Source organism: Lissotriton helveticus, chromosome 5_1 (assembly GCF_964261635.1).
Source record: "Lissotriton helveticus chromosome 5_1, aLisHel1.1, whole genome shotgun sequence".
Taxonomy (NCBI): domain Eukaryota; kingdom Metazoa; phylum Chordata; class Amphibia; order Caudata; family Salamandridae; genus Lissotriton; species Lissotriton helveticus.
This window is the reverse complement of record NC_136065.1, coordinates 1,787,461,883-1,787,482,249: the sequence shown is the minus strand read 5'-3', so window position 1 is coordinate 1,787,482,249 and position 20,367 is coordinate 1,787,461,883. Positions and strand designations below refer to the sequence as shown.

Below are 20,367 nucleotides of genomic sequence, written 5' to 3'. Positions count from 1 at the left end.
TCCCACTCCAGTGAGTTTAACAGTAGGGAAAGTAATGATTTAATATATTATTAAAAATAAATTAAATATCAATACCAATAAAACATTAATTGAAATAATAACCAATTTAATATTATGTAATAATTAATTAGAAATACAACTACATATTAGTTATTAAAAATTAATAACCTATTCATAATTATTTAACAACTAATGAATTTTCAATAACAAAAACGAATTAATAGTAAAAATTAATACCAATTAAAAATTAACAGTAAATTAATTATCAATACACAAAAAGTATTTTTAACATGTAATTAATTACAATTACATTACTTCCCACCCTATTCCCCAATAAACCCACATCCCACTACAGAAAACACATTAATACAATTATCAAATATTAAATTAATACAACATAATTACCAATTAATACAAATTAATTGCCAATTATTAGAAATTAATTACCAATTAAACATTAATTAACAATAAATTTAAAATCAATACCAATAAATGAAAAAAATTATTTACTTAATTACAATTAAATTACTTCCCACCCTATTCCCCTATAAACCCACAACCCGCTACAGAAAATAAATTTAGAAAATTAACATAATTAACAATTAATCAATTAATACAAATTAATTGGCAATTAATAAAAATGAATTACCAATTAAAAAATAACAATAAATTCAAAATGAATACCAATAAATAAAAATATTTAATTAATTACAATTAAATTACTTCCCACCCTTTTCCCCTATAAACCCACAACCCGCTACAGAACTAAAAAGCAAAATTTAATTAAAAATTAATAATTGCTAAAAATTAATATTTAATTTAATATAATTAAATTACTTCCCACCCTATTCCCCTATAAACCCACAACCCGCTACAGAATTAAATTACGCAAAAATTAAATAACATAAAATTCATTACTTAAAATACATTAAACATACATTACAAAAATTAATATACACTTTTCACACATATACTAACATACAAAACACTTTAAAAAAATTGATATTATTAAAAAAATAGATATATTTAATGCCTATATTGTATAATTTGATATTTTGACTTCTATATTTTGAAAATCGATATTACTTACCTTAAATTCGATATTTTTAACCACTATATTGTGTCCATTCGATATTTTGTCCATTCTATATTTTTACTTCGATATTATGTCCATTCTATATTTTGGAATCGATATTATGACTGTTTACCGATGTTTTTGAGCCGGGCCAAAGGGCAAGAAGGAAGAAAGGCGTGGGTGTGTATGGCGAGCTATGTGAAATAGAATAATCTATTGTTTGAGCAGTACACAAAGTAAGACATTTATTGAGTATGGATTTTATTGTGTGGAAGATGATCCTAGCTGCTGCGCATTACTCACGTGCAGACCTTTTCAGCTTACAGGAAACAGTCACTTTAGAGAAGAGAGTGTAATTGGAAACTTACCTGTTATGATGCTTCCCACCATCGCAGATTTTAAACTTTGGATTTGGGTTAAGGTGGTAATGGGGCTGCAAACCAATCCCGCATTTTGTAGAGCAAATTATGTGTGGCCGTGGTTGTCATACCAGAAGAAAAGAAGCATTGGAGGTATCGTGAGGACACACCTGAGTCCCCATGGTACCCAAATCCGTCCATTCAATTGAGACTCCCATGTCCATCCAGCCTCATGCCTTCCTCTGTGCTCCAGCTTCATCTCTACGCCATAGGCCGAATGGGACCCGCACAGATTTTAAGGAGTATCTTTATGTCCTAAAGAGCCTAAGGAACAATAGATAAAGGCCTGTGGAAAGAAAGCAAATGTTGGATGAATGTCCTCAAAGCTCTTCTCTATGACTTTACACTTCAACCCATCACCTTCTCACATTCTCGCCCATTTTCAGGTCTGGCCCAGAGATGGATTTAGCTGCCTCGCCAACCTCATGTCTTCCAAAAATTCATAGTAAAAGTACATACATATATACATGTAAATAGTATTTTTCGGTCAGCCCTCTTCATCCTTTGGTCTATTCAAGTGTTACTCACATTTTGCTCCCTTCCACTACAGCACACAACAACGGTAATATGTCAGCCAACTTTATCATTTGTTATAATGCACTGTAAGTGACTTTATTTGCCTGATCATATGCACACAGCCACCTAACAAGGAGTGTGAGCGGTGGATGGTGTCACAGGCTGTTGGGTGACCCCCTATTTTTTTTACATGTTTGTATTTGTTTGCCACTGTTTTTTACATATTGCATGTTTGCAAAATAAAGGCCAGTCTTACTAGTTTTGTCAATGCTTATTAATTCATATGTATGTAGGTACAGTGAGTGTGAGGGTATGAAGGGGGGTGCCTGGGGAGCACATAGGAGAGGCGAGGGTGTATCAAAGAGCGCAACAGTGGAGGCAACAAGCTATGGCAATTTAACCTGGGACAGAGTTACCAAAGGAGAGAGGAATGGGGGTGGAAGTGGGGAGATACAGCAGGATAAAGGGGTGCGTTGAGCCGGAGTGGGTCAAGAAATTACAAGGATTACACGTGACTGGAGAGAAAGACGAGGTTGGAAGCAGTTGTTTGATTCAGGTTAAAAGTGAATTAGGTGGGACATCTCTTTGGGTGGTGTATTATTTTAAGCGACAGTTTTTTAGGTCTCGCCTAGCGTTGCAGCGCATGCGCTACTCGCCTTGGCGAGATCTATTGTTGTCGACTTCGTTACCGAAGGGGGACAGGATATGTGCACGCGTAGAAAGGACAACAGTGGTGCAAGCATATGGCGCTGTCAGCAGAACTTGGAGGACAGAAGATGTGCACGCATACGGCTCAAGGCACGTTAACACGCCTCCTTCTTGCTTGCTCCCATGCATACAGTGGCGCTAGCATAACTCCGTGGACAGGAGATGTACACGCGTCTTGTAATACGTCCTGCTCGCTTGCTTCCTGCACTCTTTTTGCTTGCTCCCTTCCTCACTCTTTTTAAGGCACGTTCTGCCTTAGCTACATTGCGTGCTTTTTCTTTTCCTCATACCATCAGGCCCCTACGTAGTTTTTTTTTAATTATACACCATCCCATTTCCACACAATAACGCCTACTATCACCAAAATGCTACTTGCATCCACGCATACAGCACCGTTAGCAAAACTCAGTGGACAGGAGATGTACACACGTCTTGTAATACGTCTTGTAATACATCCTGCTCGCTCGCACCCTGCCGTTCCTCTTGCTCGCTCCCTTCTTCCCTCTTTTTAAGGCACGTTCTGCTTTAACTACATTGCGTGCTCCTTCCCTATCTTATACCATCAGGCCCCTACTTAGTTTTTTTTAATTATACACCGTCCCATTTCCACACAATAACGCCTTACTATCATTAAACTGTTACTTGCTCCCACGCTTACAGCGGCGTTAGCATAACTCAGTGGAAGGAGCTGTTCACGCGTCTTGTAGTATGTTCTACTCGCTCTCTGCCTCCCTGCTGCTCCTCTATTTGCTCTAAGCCGCCACCCTAACCGACGCCACTTCCCTATCAACACTCAGCCACACCGCTTATCCAACCGCCAAAACAAAAAACTCCACTGCACATTAATGCAAGCCCAAAACTCTGCACCCCACACGCCTCATACTTACTCATTATTCTTTACCAGGTACTTACCGTTTTAACTGCTACTCCAATGCTGCTCAGCTTCTCGCCATGCGCCCAAAATATGTGCACACATACAAACAGCAGTTGTGCACGTGTATAACTCCGTTAGCAGAACTCGGAGGACAGGACATGTGCACGCGTACGGTACACAGCACATTAACACGCCTCCTCCTTCTTCCTCGCATGCTTACAGCGGCGTTGGCCACTAAAAACACAAAAAAACTATGACGCCGTACTGGGATACCTTTTAAATATATATACACGTGTCCTGCGCACGACATCATCACACTTACTGCTCGCTCGCTCCCTAGCTCTGTGCCATCCCTTTTGTGTTATGGTTTAGTTACATAGCTGCAAAGGTATCGGATTGCTATGTGTGACATTTCCTTAATATCAGTGTAATTATCAGTGCAATTTCAAGGACTATAAGTGACACTTTCTCGCAAGCAAACTCAAGCAACCCAAGGCGGACCCCAAGGACCTCAAGAACTTCCTGCCCATCTCCCTGCTCCCGTTCCCGGCAAAGGTTGTTGAGAAGACCGTCAACGAACAACTGACCCGCTACCTCGAGGAGAACAACATCCTGGACCCTTCCCAGTCCGGGTTCCGCAGCAACCACAGCACCGAGACTGCCCTCATCGCCGCCACCGATGACATCCAGTCCCTGCTGGACAATGGAGAAACGGCAGCCCTCATCCTCCTGGACCTGTCAGCCGCCTTCGACACGGTCTGTCACCACACACTACGAACACGCCTCCATAACGCTGGGATCCAAGAGAAGGCCCTGGACTGGACCACCTCCTTCCTCTCCCGCAGAACACAAAGCGTCCGCCTTCCCCCCTTCCGCTCCGAAGTCACCGAGATCATCTGCGGCGTACCCCAGGGCTCATCCCTCAGCCCAAATCTGTTTAACATCTACATGGCACCGCTTGCCCACCTCTCCTATGCCGATGACACTCAGCTGATACTCTCCCTCACCAAGGACCCCCACACCGCCAAATCCAACCTTCACGAAGGAATGAAGGCTGTTGCTGAACGGATGAGGAACAGCCGACTGAAGCAGAACTCAGACAAGACGGAGGTCCTCATCCTCGGATCCAACCCTTCGGCCTGGGACGACTCCTGGTGGCCGACCACACTGGGAACCGCTCCAACACCCACCGACCACGCACGCAACCAAGGGGTCATCCTCGACTCCACCCTCTCCATGACTAAACAGGTCAACGCCGTCTCATCCTCCTGCTTCAACACCCTCCGCATGCTCCGAAGGGACTACAAGTGGATCCCCACTGAAACGAGAAGAACAGTCACCCAGGCCCTTGTCCGCAGCAGGTTGGACTATGGAAATGCCCTCTACGCAGGAGCCTCGGCCAAACTCCTGAGACTGCTCCAACGCATCCAGAACGCCTCTGCACGACTGATCCTCGACATCCCTCGCCGCAGCCACATCACACCCCACCTGAGAGACCTGCACTGGCTCCCGGTCAATAAGAGGATAACCTTCAAGCTCCTCACCCACGCACCCAAGGCACTCCACAACACCGGACCAACGTACCTCAACAGGCGACTCAGCTTCTACACCCCCACCGGCCAGCTCCGCTCCGCCGACCTCGCCCTCGCTACAGGCCCCTGCTTCCGAAGAGCGACCTCAGGCGGTAGATCGTTCTCCCACCTCGCCACCAAGACCTGGAACACCCTCCCTATCCACCTACGGCAGACCCAAGACCTGCTGACCTTCAGAAAACTCCTCAAGACCTGGCTTTTCGAGCAGTAGCAGCATTCCCCACCCCAGCGCCTTGAGACCCTCATTGGTGAGTAGTGCGCTTTACAAATGATATGATTGATTGATTGATTATGAGAAAAACATAAATATCAGAAATGAAACCCATGTAAGCAACAAAGAACTCTAATACGAGTCACATCATAAGCCACAACCTGTATTACTTTGTTGTGCTCCTCAGTCCTGCGTTCTGCCCATTACCTCCAAAGTGCCACCATCATACCAGTTGCAGCCTGTGACACAGAGCTACACAACAGGCTCTCCTGACTCAGTGAGGCTTAGCGCGCTGATAAGTTTTGTTAGCCAGCACCGGAGTGGCTCTCACAGTCACCTGAGCCAAAACAAGTTAGTGCGAGCGACTACTAACACAACTCTTACCCAACTGCTACTCGCTCGTTCTTTCCCTCCCTGTCTCTACCTACTACAGCATCCATTTTGATATAACAATTTGCCGCTCTACTGCAACTTTTGTAATTCTGCTACTTCTCATTATTATTTAATTGTTTTTTACCATGCTACAATTGTTCGTTATTTCTGTTAAATAACACTACCACCCACAATGCAATAGGTCTCGCCTTTACGAGAGTTTGAGCTATTGGCATTGTAAATGACAATGCCTTTTATGTATGTTTTGGATTTTGAAACCTAAATAAAACACATTGTCATTTACAATGCCAATACCGTAAACTCGCGTAAATGCGAGACCTATTGCATTGCAAATGCTTGTTAGCTCTTCCCGCGAAGATCTATTTTGGACAATACCGATACTTGCAGTAGCCTTTGGGTCAGCCATTGTGTCCCGTTGATTTTAATTGGCACTCTCAGTTGCTTACTACTTGTTATTCAAGCGCTTTTCTGCTTTTTCTTTTGTCTTGTGCCTTCCCTGGTGCTTCTTTCCTATCTTTTTGATTGAATGACAAATTCTTACAATGCTCACATTCAGCGAAGTACTTTTTAGGGACCGTCCCACTGCGTCAGCAGTGGGCGTGGCCTAAGAGTCCTTTTCTCAGGGCTTCCGAAAATGTACCTAATGAATTCCAGGCTGCTCGTGGTTTTTCGTGTTTTTTTTGTTAGCTGCATTGCTATTGGCCTTCGTGTGCATGCTGTTGTAAAACAGAACACGCAATAGGCCATAGGCGGTCGCGTAGCTCCGCCTATGGCCTATTGGTGTCTGTTACGCGCATCAGAAGCCCGTATGTTTTGAATTATCGCGGCTTGACAGCCGAGATAATTCAAAACATATGTTAGCAGTGGCGCGCGCGCACACCACTGCTCGTTTGCTTTGGTTTGAGCACTCCATGGGAGTGCAGGTGTGTTCTCGATCTCTCCATTGCGTTCTGCTTCCCTTCTCAATCTTTAGCCCCATCAACACCGACTGTGTTGCTCTCCCACTCACCCCTGCTTGTCCCTTGCTTCCCCCACTCCTCCCAGTTCTGCCTTTTTGTTTGATTTTTCAATCCCATATCTGCAAGCTCCTTTGCTGCTTCCTTGCCTCCCTGACCCCACTGCTGCCTTGACCTCTCCCCACCTGTGCCTCTGTCACTCCCGCATCATGATGTATTTCTACTTATATATGGTGGAACTTTAGTTATTATCCGCTGTGACTTTTCTTTTTGTTTGTTTTGTTTTTGCCAAGTCTGTGCCACATCAGCAAATACGCATTTATTTCCTTTTTACCTGTGGATTAGCATCGGCAAAAAGCATTGGCAAAGCCAAAAGATCAGACAACATTACTAAAAGGCATGTCCTATTGTATTTGCCAATGTATGTTTGTACACACAATTTTCTCCTGTTGTTCATTTTATCGTAATCAGTTTTATCTTCAAAACTGCTTTCCACGAAAGGCTCTATAGGATGTACGTGTTAATAAAATAATTGGGTTATCAGTTTATTAAGAGTTTCTTTAGTATATATGTGAGATACTACTGTCGAAAGTTGACCCAATTTGCAGTCTGGAATCTGAAGCAAGTAACACTTGGGGTAAAAAAGGTTTGATTATTTATACGTGTGAAAGCCTGTGTGCCACAAACAAGCAGTTAGATTCCAGGTGCTCAGTCGGTGAAAAATAAGTAAATGTCAAACATTAAAACATAGGTATGCTTCACTTCTTTTACAAAGATCAGCTTGCAGTTGTGTACAAACTAGCAGGAGAGGGGTGAAGCTATCACCAGTGCCTGCTCTAAAGCCAGTCGCTGTGCACTGCAAAAACAAAAACGTTGACTCAATGCTTGTTTTTTATTTTCATCCAATGAATGACTCACCTGTCATAGGAAGGACACAAAAACACAAAGCTTTAAGCAAAATTTTTTTTTCTACCACAGAGGACACCACCATTTTAGGCCTTTGGAAGCAAATTATTGCGCAACTCTAATGACATCAGCACTAGGTTGATATAAAGAAATAAAGTTCAGGATGTACACTAGTATTTTAGGGCTTTCTCCCAATTTTTTTGAGGTTGCTCTAGGAACGCTAAGCTAAAACAACTGATTAGGCCTGAAAGCTAGATGTAATGTTTAGAACAGTGTGCTGAAATGGCAAAAACAAAAAATAAAAGCAACGGCAAAGCCAATTGGTCTCGCCTTTATAATGAGACTGCAGTTTGTTGGCTTTGCCAATGTTTTTCTGTAAAGTATTTTCTAAATTTTTAAATAATATACTGGAGAAAAAGCAAACATATCGTATGGTATCTCAAAACAGTACATTGAAATCAAAGTTTTCAATCTTTATAAATGTCGTATTTTTTCAAATTGTTTTCACTCAGGAAACTTTTCTTTTTCTTTTTGTAAATCTTTTTATTGAAAATAAATAACATACAAGGCAAGATACACAGTACATTAGGATATAGTCGAGCGAGGAAGGGGGCAAAAATAACACAGTAAAGTTTATACGTTATATCAGGGAACGGACACAGGGGAGAGACAAGTTCCAGAGCAATTATTTGTTCCACATTACGGGGATAGTGGGTCAGGGGGAAAGTTGAACTTCAGGGATATCCAGAAGAGGGGGAGTGCAGATATCCCCACGATAAGTATTCCAGTGACCCGAGACCTTCCCCCAATTTCTGGGTCGCCCCCGTGCCACATAAACAGTCTTTTCCCTAAACATGCACCAATCCATGTTTTCCATCCAAGCCTCGACCGTGGGTGGCCTCTGGGAACCCCACAATTGTCCTATGTCTCTCTTAGCCACCATATTCCCCAGCGTTGCCCAGTGCGTTTGTGCGACATTATAATCAGTTGGTCTCCAGACATTCAAGAGACAACGTCTAGCCTCGGGTAGTAGAGCAACACCAGTAGCCTCTTTCATCTTATTGTGCACCCCAGTCCAGAAGGCAACAACAACGGGACACTCCCAAATTATATGTAAAAAAGTCCCGAGCAGCCCACAACCACGCTTACACAGACCATCTTCCGAATAACCCATTCTAATCAAGCAGGGACCAGTCACGTAGACTCTGTGTAGGATTTTAAGTTGCACCAACCGCAGACGAGCTGGAATCGCTACCTCCTTAGGAGAGGAGATCGCGGACTGCCAGTCCTCGTCGTCTAATTTGAGACCATCTCGGGTCCATGTGTCCCGGAGGAGCACCAACAGGTCAGTTCTACCGTTGATTAGTTTTTTGTATATTAAGGAGATAGTGCTATCCAGCACATGACCGTCCAGTATTCTGTCCTCGAGCGGAGAGGATTCCGGGAAAAACCGACCGCAAAGCATAATGGACCTGGGCATATCGAAAATATTCCCTCTGACTAAGTTGGGACTCGACTTGCAATTCCTCAAAAGTTTTAAACTTGCCCTTAACCCAGAGGTTGCTCACCTTACTGATCCCTATCATATCCCATTTCTCAAATCCTTTCGTGTTCCACAAGCTACCCAGCTTCTCGGAAGCAAAAAGCGGGGTCGCCCGGGTCAGTCGATCTTTCCAACCCATCGCACTGTTTGCGCAATTCCATATCCGCACTGCAATCTGTGTGGGCCCCGAGAGCCTCCCGCTATCCAGTCTAGAATAAAGCGCTCTATAATAATCACACACCGGCAACAACCACCTATCCATTGCAAAAGCGGGGTTAAGATCGGGGCCGTACATACTATGATTAATGGCCCCTAATTGAGCCGCCCAATAATACCGCTTGATGTCGGGGAGAGCAATACCGCCATCGTACCAAGGTAGCGTCAGCTTAGCAAGGGCGATACGCGAACGTCCGTCCCAAATCAGCTTCCTGTGGAGACCCTCAATAGCCCGAAAATAACTCGCAGGGACCACATCAAAGGTGTTATGAAGAACATATAGAAAGCGTGGCAATGTCATCATCTTAAAAAGTGCCACACGACCAAGTGGCGAAAGCGGGAGCTTGCGCCAGCGCACCACATCCAGCTTCAACCGGTTCAGCGGAGAGAGCAAATTCTGTTTGTAACGGACATTCGGGTCCAATGACACGTATATCCCAAGATACTTAAAACCCGCGTGTGCAACCTGGATGGGGCAATCGCGCGGCAACAGAGGGACTTCACCCGAAAGGACATATAAGTAAGATTTAGTCCAGTTATTAACTAAGCCGGAATTTTTACCAAAAGATGTAAGGACATCAAACAAAACTATTAAAGACTTCCGGGGCGACGTAAGGTACAACAGTATATCGTCCGCATATAGCGAGATGCGGTCCTCAAAGTCTGGGGCCCACCGAATACCCCTCATCGACGGTTCCCATCTAATCCATGCAGCTAGGGGCTCAAGGGCAAGGGCAAATAAAAGTGGAGACAGTGGACAACCCTGTCTTGTACCTCTTCCAAGAGCAAAAGGCTTAGAGACCCGACCATTCACCACAACTTGCGCCAAGGGATCTTCATAAAGGAGCTTGACCCAGCAAATAAAGCCAGGACCGAAACCGAACTTGGTCAGTACGGCCCACAAATATGGCCACTCAACAGTATCAAAGGCCATCGTGGCATCCAAGGAGGCCAAGATGGCCGGCTCACACAGCGACGAAGCCCTCGCGAGAATGCCGTGTAACCGCCTCAGATTTAAAGCCGTATTCCGATGAGGGATGAAACCAGATTGGTCCGGATGAACCAAGTCACCGATCACCTTTATTATACGGTTAGCTAACAATTTAGCATGAATCTTAGGTTCTGCATTAAGGAGTGATATCGGCCTATAAGAGGCAAAACAATCCCTTGGCTTTCCTTCCTTGTGAATCACCACTATGGTCGCAAGACGCTGATCACGAGGAAGGGAGCCCATATCTCGCGATTCCAAAAACATATCAAGAAGATACGGCGCTACTTTATCGGGGCGCAACTTATAGAGTTCAATGGGGAGACCATTAGGGCCCATTGCTTTTCCGGAACTAATGGAGCGAATAGCGAGAGCTACTTCATCCGCGGTTATTACAGAATCCAGCGACTCTTTGTCGGAGTCAGATAAACTGGGTAGTGCTATATCCCGCAACAAGAAATGGGAGTCTTCCTCCGGTCTATCAGATACGGGGGAGTACACTTCCTGGAAATGCTCCGCAAAACTCTGGACAATCACATTGGGATCAGTCACACGCATACCATTCACTCTCTCAATCACAGGAACCACGCGACTAGCCCTCTCTTTTTTTATCCAACCATGCTATCAACTTGCCAGCTTTATCCCCGACATCATACAGGCGACCCTGCTGCTCCCTGCCCATGACTTTCGCGGCATCTGTGACCAACGCCCGGTAGTCAAGTTGTTTAAGACGCAAGATATGCATCTTCTCACGGGTGACTCCCTGTTCCAGAGTATGCTCCAATTCGGTGATCTCTGTCTCTAGCCTCACCACCTCCTCATTCCTACTTTTCTTCGCACCGGCTATCAAGGACAACGCCTGACCTCGGATGACCGTCTTAAAGGCCTCCCAGAGCGACACCGCAGAAGCCATCGATCCCCGATTTTCGACAAAATAGTGATTGAGGGATTTAATCAATGCCGCGCGGGTCTTAGGAGTACGGAGATACCACGGATTAATTGGGGCCACCCGCCCAGCTGCACCTACACGCAACTCTATCCGAAGCCACAAAGGGGAGTGGTCGGAAATTCCCCGAGCTAGATGTAGAACCTCAGTAACAGAGGGGGCATGCGCTGCTGGCATTAAAATGTAATCCATTCTGGAAAGGCTACCGTGTGCACCCGAGTGGAAAGTGTATTGGTTCTGTGCCGGGTATTGCAATCTCCAGCTGTCCACCAACCCCAGAGTGTCTAGGAAGCCATTAAGCCAATTCTGTGACCCAGCGAGGTCTCTGGGTGGATGTCGATCATCTCGACCAGAAACGAATGAATTAAAATCTCCGCCCACAATCAGAATCCCTTCAGGAAGCCCCAATAACACCCGCCCCAGGTCCGCAAAGGTTGTCGACTGTAGACCCGGGGGGACATAAACTTAGAGTAAGGAGATAATTCTTCCCTCCAAATGTCCAGTAATGGCTACATAGCGACCCCTGTCATCTAAAAGTGTGGCATCGATTGCTAAGGGAAGAGAATTCCTAATCAGACTACCCACCCCCCTAGATCCAGAGGAGAACCCCGCATGGGCGACTAGGCGGTACCCTCTCCGGTTCATGGCACGACACATGTTACCAATCAAATGTGTTTCCTGTAACAACACCACATCAGGAGAAAGTCGCTTCAACAGTTGCAACACAACCCCTCGCTTTATCCTGTCCCCCAACCCATTTACATTCCAACTCATTAGTCTCAATCCCCTACCCCCATCCCAGAAGTGAAAGAGGATCCAACCCCCCTCGGAGCTCAACATCCAAATCGATTGACAGAACCATATGTTGACTTGCAATAAACCAAAACACACCAATACAAACAACCCCCCACCCACCGACAAAAACCCCGGTACAAACCCCCCCACCCTGCACCCCTGCGTAAGACTAAATAGCCACCCCAACTTGCAGTGTGCCTGTCGCCTTAACATCAAACTAATCTACAAAAAGAACCCAGAGGAGGAAAGAGCTTCATCCAGTCCCCCGCTACTCCCAGGTATGAATATCAAATCAGACCATAAAAGTTATCGAACCATAGTCAGGGTGTTTAATAAAGTTCAGAGACCGGAAATCACACTCCCATTCCTGCTCCATCGGGCCACCCTCCGCTCCTCCAGAATGTTCCTCCTGGCTACGCCGGTGGTGCAAATTGTCAAGCCAGTCCCCCACCACCTCCGGACGATCGAAAAAGAATGTTCGTTCCTCTAATTCAACGCGCAGCCTGGCTGGAAACAGCATTGCGTACTTCAGTTCCATGTCTCTCAGTCAGCGTTTGACGCCCAGAAACCCAAGTCTCTGCTTTTGAACAGTCTGCGTAAAGTCCGGATAGAAACTTACAGTGGTATTTTCATATTTCGTGGGTCCATTCATCTGCGATGCCTGCAGGATAGCGTCTCTATCCCTGAAATTAAAGATTCTGGCGATAAGAGGTCGCGGCGGTGCGCCCACCTTTGGTTTACCACCCGGTACTCTGTGGGCTCGCTCTACCGCAAAGAACTTGCTCAACCCCTTAGGAGCCAGGTGCTTGGTGATAAGATCTTCCACGAATAGATCAGCTGCCGGGTCCTCCGATTTTTCCGGGACCCCTATGATGCGTACGTTGTTATGCCGTGCCCTACTTTCAAAGTCCTCCAACCGGCGGGCAAAAGAGTCATTAGAGGTCCTCAGATTGCGGACCTCTGTCTGCAAATCAGACACATCACCCGTGAGGCTGGAAGTTTTCAAATCCAATGATTTGACCTTTTCGTTGGTTTTTGATAGATCTGTACGGATCAAATTAACATCGATCTCTACAGTGTCCAGCTTGTGGGCGAGAGTCTCAAATTGTTGGCCGATGGAAGCCTTCATCCCGTCAATGGCACCCATGACATCTTGCAGGGTCAATTCTGTTGACGAGGCCAGACCCTCCTTATTGCCATCTAGGGATCTACTCGGTCCACCAGGGGATCCTTTAGTTTGAGCATAGCGATCCATATTGTTCGTCTGGGTGTAGCCGCCTCGCCGAGTGTTCTTGGGTTTTTGCTTGTCGCCATCAGGCTTAGTCGCCATCTTGGACAAGGAGACTCTCCAAAGTAGTGGGCGACGAAAGAAATGACCGCACCGGGTACTGCAATCCAACCGGCAGCCGCGACCAGGAGGCACGGTTCGTCTGGGCCCAGAATACACAACCGGAGCAGCGCCTACAATCGCTTAGCAGTCAAATAGCTTCCGCTAGTAGTAGGTTGGCTCTCAAGTAGGATCAGACTGAAGCCCCGAAAACAAAAACGAAAGTCAGATCATTGTCTCCTCAGGCCGCTGTTGTTCCACTACTGCCCGGACATCTCACCAACTCGAGCTCCGGGCAATCCTGAGGGGCAGGCCGCAATAATGAATTCGATATTATTCCGGTTCCTGAAATCCGATTCAAATTTGGACAACAGTATCCGCCACAGCCATGGCTCGTCTTCAATAATCCGTCAATGTGATCAGGATAATATACAGGATAGATGCAGGAGGTTGCGAGGGTCCCGGGAGCCCTGTGCTCACGCGGCCATCTTGGTTACGCGCGAAGCTCCTCTCACTCAGGAAACTTTGAACAGAAAATAATAAGAAAATGTGACAATGTACGGGAAATATTTGCCAAGGCCTAGGATTACAGGCATTTTGGCCTTTTGCAGTAGCCGAGGGAGCAGATTTATGGTACCCTGGGAGAAGTGCCATGCTAAGTACTACTTCTGCCTCAGCTGAGTGAGTGCAAACAGCCCTTACTCTAGCACCACAAAACCCTTTGTGTGCCAAAGGTTCTGCCTTCATGGAAAATGGGGAATACGAATTATAAAACAATAACTACACTTAAAGTCTGCTTTTCAGCCATACCCCACAAAAAATATCCCTGCTGCACTGCTTTTACAGACAAGTTTGGAGGGTTTGGGAGCAAAACTGTGCGGAGGTGTGGGGGAGGCAGGTATTTGAGACCGTAAAGCAGCACTCAAGGTAGAGAGCTGGAAAACCTATGCAATCCCACCCATGGAGTGCTGAATCAAAATTTTTAAAAAAGTAGTTCCTAAATGTAAGCAATGGAAGGCTACAAGCCAGCCAATCAAAAGGATCAGAAAAAGGCTACGCTCTAGGGTAGGGCCAAACACAAGAAGAGGATGGCAAACCACCAAATAAGAATCAATGAAATGAGGGTGACAAAGGTAACTAATGGTAAGCAATGAGCAGACTGTAAGTCTACTGTATATTCACAATCGGTCTTTAGCAACTGGACTGCATGGCTCGACCAAATGCATAACTCTCAAAGTCAATGCAAAGATGAAAAAGACAATTTACAGTTGAGAACATATGTCCAAAAAGCATCAATGAAACAAATGGAACATTGAAAGTTTCTAAATATCATACAGCCATAGATGAGGCTACATGAAGTTAAGTAAGCAATCTTAAATTAAGTAATTTTATTGAGAAAACACATCTAAAGGGGGTCTCTACCACCAAGATCGGAGAAAGAGGTATGTCGCTGAAAGAGGGGACCACCATTCTAAAGAGACCATTCAAAGATGATAAATAAATAAAAATAAAAAGTGTGTTTTATAGATTTTCTTATGCCGAACTCGGTTCCTTTTTCTTTAAAAAATTGTTTGTGCTAAAAAGCAGTGATCAAGATTATTTTCCCATTCAACTGTGAAAACGAAAACTTAATTTTCAGCATGGTAAAGGCAGAGCATCTAAATTAATTATCAAGATGATCCTAGTTAGAGTATTTTTGATTAATTCATGTAATGTTGAAAATCTATTTTTTTCAGGGATGAATGTTCTTCATTCTGAATTTTCCTCTGTGTGTGTTTTAGGTCCTGACTCATTCCTCATCTTCAGTAATGAAATGCAAGGCTGCTTGGAGGTCAGAGAGAGCAAAATCCAAATCTCCAAAACCTGCAACAGCAGCTCCATGGCCCAGCAATGGGTCTGGGTCTCTCGTGGACGTCTCTTCAACATTGGTGCAATGCAGTGTCTATGGATCCCACTGCCTGTTAACGGAACTACCCTGACATCGGCTGTCACCTATGAGTGCGACCATGAAACTTTCAATGTGATGCGGCGCTGCAAGTCTCTGGAGGAGCAGCTCTCGCAAATTCTGAACTCCATGGTAGGAAATTCCTCACCAGCTGCAGTGAAGGAAGGCCAGTTGTGGATCCATGGCACAAATTCCAGCATTTGTTCCAAAGTTTATTCAGGTAAGAGGACAACCTATTTTGAAACCGCTCTCACACTAGCGTCTTGCTTGCTCTGTGCTAGTTATGAACTCTACTGAAGAATCTATTGCTCACCTTAATCCTGGAAAGCAGAGAGAGGTGGAGTCTGCAATATTAGTGAAGTTGTGTAGCACTATGTAGACCCTATGTCCGGATTGTGTCCAGTTCTGAATGTCACATGTCCTTAGTTGTAAACGTGTTTCCGAGACCATTGAGTAAAATTCTGGTGCTATGATGTGCCACATTTCTTGCAATGGTGGTTGCAAGGAATAAAATCCTGTATTGGCGTTGTGTGTAATGAAAAATTCTCCTATTTCGAAAAGGTGGGCTAAATCCTTAGTAGGGTCAACGGTGGTCTTTCCCATACTGCATGCTCTGTATAGTGTATAATGCAAAAAGAACAATTGATGGACAGAATGCAGAACAATGTCATACATTCAGCCCAGTACAGAGAGCTGGGCCTAAATCCACCATTTCTTTGCTCACCATGCCATTCCAGTTTGGACCCAGCCATATGCAAATCAGTCTTGACCCTGCATCCAATGGGAAGAGTCCAGGCTGAACTGCCAGGCCTGGTCCTCCCTGGACTGGAAACAAGCATCCTAGGACCGGTTTCGGGCTTTCAGCCCTCATCAGCCAGGATAGCTTGACTCCAGTGGCATGGAGAGCACGGAACCCACGTCTGGGCATACCTGCCCCACTCATGGTTACAAATGCAAAAAGAACAAATGATAGACAGAATGCAGAACAATGTCATACATTCACCCCAATACTGAGATCTGGGCCTACATCCATTGTTTGATGAATTTAACACAGATCTCTTGACTCGGGTGAATGTTTTGATTTGTTCTGCAATCCGTCCATTAAATGTGTGTCTTTTTCTTTCTCGCCCTAAGTCCGCCAGGTATGCCCAGACATGGGTCCTGGGTTCACTGTGCCACTGGAATCAAGCTATCCTGGCTGATAAGGGGTGAAACTGCGAAACCGTTCCAAGGATGCTTGTTTCCTGTCCAGGGAGGACCTGGCTTGGCAGTTCGGGCTGGACTGTTCCCATGAGGCACACGGTCAAGACTGATTTGCATATGGCCAGATCTAAACTGGAGTGGCACGGTGAGCAAAAGAATGATGGATTTAACCCAGATCTCTTGACTGGGGGTGAATGTTTTGATTTGTTCTGCAGTCCGTCTATCAATTCTGTGTCTTTTGCTGTATAGTGTATAGGCACTGTATAGTGGAGCACATTCAATCTGAGAATTGTGCACCGCATTTAGCTCTTCCTCTGGAAATCTATGGATTTTGTAATTACCACCCAGCTGGATAGTTTCTGATGAATGACTGAAAGAGTAAAATGTATAGGTAGGTAAGCTTTTGTTTCCTGCTGTATATATTGAAATCATTTTTATTTTTAGTTTAGAAAACCAGATTATCATATATTTTACATGGCGAATATTTCAAGTTGCTCCTTGTACAAATATGATGATATAATAAATTCTCTGCAGATGGAGATGACACTTTCATTGCTGATGGTAGGTGCAAGGAAGGGCCTAGGCTAAGGCAACTATTAATAGGGACAGTGTTGTGTGCACAGTGGGATGCAGGACACCAAGGGATCCATGGGTGGGCTGGTATAGATTGTGCTGTCGGCAAAAATAATGTGCAAGGACAGAATCACACCACAACCTACTTTATCATGCTAACAGGGCTGTTGTTGCAGTATTTGCACTGATTTACGCCGTTCGGGTTTGACTCACAGAATGTAAGAAAAAAAGTTGGACATTTGCTCCAATCGGCCTTGCTCCTACATTTGGAGTACACTGGCAAGTGTTTTTGTTTTTTTAATAATTCAACTATTTCAGGAGTTATCAACACTCATAGATATTTTGGAGTGCTCAAATGCATCAACATTAGTTTGTGTAAAATTGTACCCAGGTGAGCAATTCTCGGGATGTCAGCTGCCGTCATTTTACGCAGTTTACATTCTTAGTCTTTCTCTTTCTTCCCTCATCTTGGGCTTCCGCTCCCTGGAACCCGACACAGAGGCGCAGAAGGTGCAAAAGGCTAGCCCGCCTGCACCCGTCCGCGACTGGATGCTGCCAGCCGCCAGGAAGGCTGCATCTTTTTTTCCTTTTCAATTAGTTTGTAACTTTTTTTCTCTTACCTATGAAATCACATTGAGAATTCGTGGCCCAGAAAACCTACTCGAGTGTGGAGCTTACAACCTTAGGGAAGCACATTCCTGGCACATTCTGCAGGAAGAAACTTCACCCAGCTGACAACATTGACTACTGGCAATGCAACACCTGTAAGTTTTCTTGGGTCTATAGGACTTTCCCAGTCAGTGGGCCCTCACCATATTTTCTGTCAAATAGTAACCCCTCTGCCAACAGTACCACCACCACTTTGAAATTGGCTTCCAGCACCTCTTCTCAGTTACATTGCACCTATCTTAATGCTCAGTCTATTGCCAAGCATGCCTCAGAATAGTGGGATTTCTGGTCCTACCAATATAGCAGGGCATATCCGCGACCTAATATTTACAGATGCCACTAATTTAGTGGTAGACACTCCTGATGTGCAGGTGTGGACCGATCACCTCTCTGTCGATTTCCACTTAGACATTCAAACACACAAGGAAACCTTACGTGAGAGCATTAAACTCACAAGACCTTTGAGGAAGGTAGTCCCTTCCGCCTTTCTCTCTGTCTTAACGCCCCCTGCCATCACGGACTATGAAGATATCAATCTTGCCCTGAAAGCCTTTGAAGACTCTCTCACAGAGGCCTTCGATATCATTGCCCCACTAAAAAGACCAAAATCAAAAAGGGAAAGCCCATTACTCCGAATCTCTAAAGAAGGAAAAATCTATAGTAAGGAAATTAGAACGCAAATGGAGGAAATCTCAGAGGAGGGAAGACGTGCCGAGGGAAGACGTGCCTATAAAACTGTTTTAGGACATATTTAAAATATTGCAACATTGCCAGAAGAACTTACATAGCTGATAGAATTAACTCTGCAAAAAACTCTTCTAAGGAGCTCTTTAAAATTCTCAAGGAACTCGCGAACCCGAGCAATTTCAATCTTACTTTACCCATTTTGCAATCACATTGCAACAACCTCGCAGCACACTTTGAACAAAAGATTAACAATATCTACAGCTCTTTTGCAAACAATACGACACTTATGATTTAGAATCCTCAAGGCCCCTCTCAGTCCTCTACTCTGGAATCTTTTTGCTCCTGTCACAGAGGATCAATACAGGCCTGAATAAACACTATAAAATCTGGTTCCCCGTCAGATCCTGCCCTCTCTTATGTGTTCACCATTCTGACTCCTATTCTGCTCACCTCCATTACAGATCTATGCAATCTCTCCTTACAGTCGGCCACTATTCCTCCAAAATGGAAGACTGCATGCATCAAACCCCGTCTTAAAAAAGCCATGGATTATCCTCTGGATATGGCGAATTACAGACCTGTATCTGTACTTCATTTGATATCCAAAATCCTTGTGTCCTTAGCAAATTTCCAACTGATATCTTACCTTGAATCGAATCACCAGTTGGACACCTCTCAGCCATTTTTCCGTGCATCTCACAGCACGGAATCAGCCTTAGTAGAGGTCACTGATACCATCAAACTGGCTTTAGACCAAGGATCATCAACTTTGCTCGTTCTCTTGGATCTGTCAGCGGTTTTCAACACCATCTCCCATCAAAGCTTAGTACAATGACTATGGGAGATTAGTATCACAGGTATTGCTCTGCAATGGATGAAGAACTTCCTGTCTGAACATACCCATTTGGTTCAGCTGGGTGACCATTCATCTGCATCCATGGTCCTGGACAAAGGGGTGCCGCAGGGTTCAATTTTGAGCCCCACCCTGTTTAATGTTTGTGGCCCCCCTGGCAAAGCTCATCAGGTCATGTGGGTTTGAAACCATCTCTTATGCCGATGACACACAATTGGGCATCACTATGGACCAAAACCAGATGCTCGCCAAATTCAAGAACTCTTTATTAAATATTTCCCCATGGATGACCAACGACTTTCAGTAGTTTAACACAACCAAAACGGAGATCCTTTTGTTCGGAAAAGCTCATTCAGTCTGGTCGGCCGACTGGTGGCCATCAGAGTTGGTCCCACCACTTATCTCTAAAAATATATGTAAAGAACCTAGGAGTGCTCATAGATGATAATCTTTCTATGAGTGAGCATGTCAAAACAATCTCTGGAATCTGTTTTGGCCTTATGCGAATGCTTAAGAAAGTCAATGGACCCCACTACATGACAGGAAAACCCTTGTTCAAGCCCTGATAATAAGTTGCATTGATTATGGTAATGCCTTATTGGTGGGAATCAACGAAAGCCTCTTAACTAGGCTCCAGGTGGTGCAGTACTCAGCTTCACGCCTTGTCCTAAACCTCCTCCCTCACTCTCCTTCGGAGCCCACCCTCCGCTCCCTCCATTGGTTTCTGATTAAGAAATGCATCCTTTTTAAACTTCTTTATCTGGTCTGTAAAACTCTTTGCGGAAAAAGCCCACTCTATTTCCAGAACAAACTTCAGCCATTCATACCGGCTCGTCAGCTCAGATCAAGTGACCTATTACTTTTACGCCCCAAACGTATCCGAATGAACAGGTTTGGGAGCCGCTCTTTTTCATTCCTAGCCCCTCATCACTGGAATCAGCTGCCCTTGTCTATTCATGCATGCTCTGACCT

At 44.9% G+C, this 20,367-nt stretch overlaps 1 protein-coding gene across 1 annotated transcript in view; it reads left to right on the top strand.

Annotated features, from left to right (window-relative positions):
• MRC2 (mannose receptor C-type 2) overlaps positions 1 to 20,367 on the top strand; it is a 545,797-nt gene that overhangs the window by 138,503 nt on the left and 386,927 nt on the right. Inside the window, 1 exon segment of the mRNA XM_078645096.1 lies at positions 15,247 to 15,630. Within this exon segment, the coding sequence (XP_078501222.1) occupies positions 15,247 to 15,630 (384 nt within the window).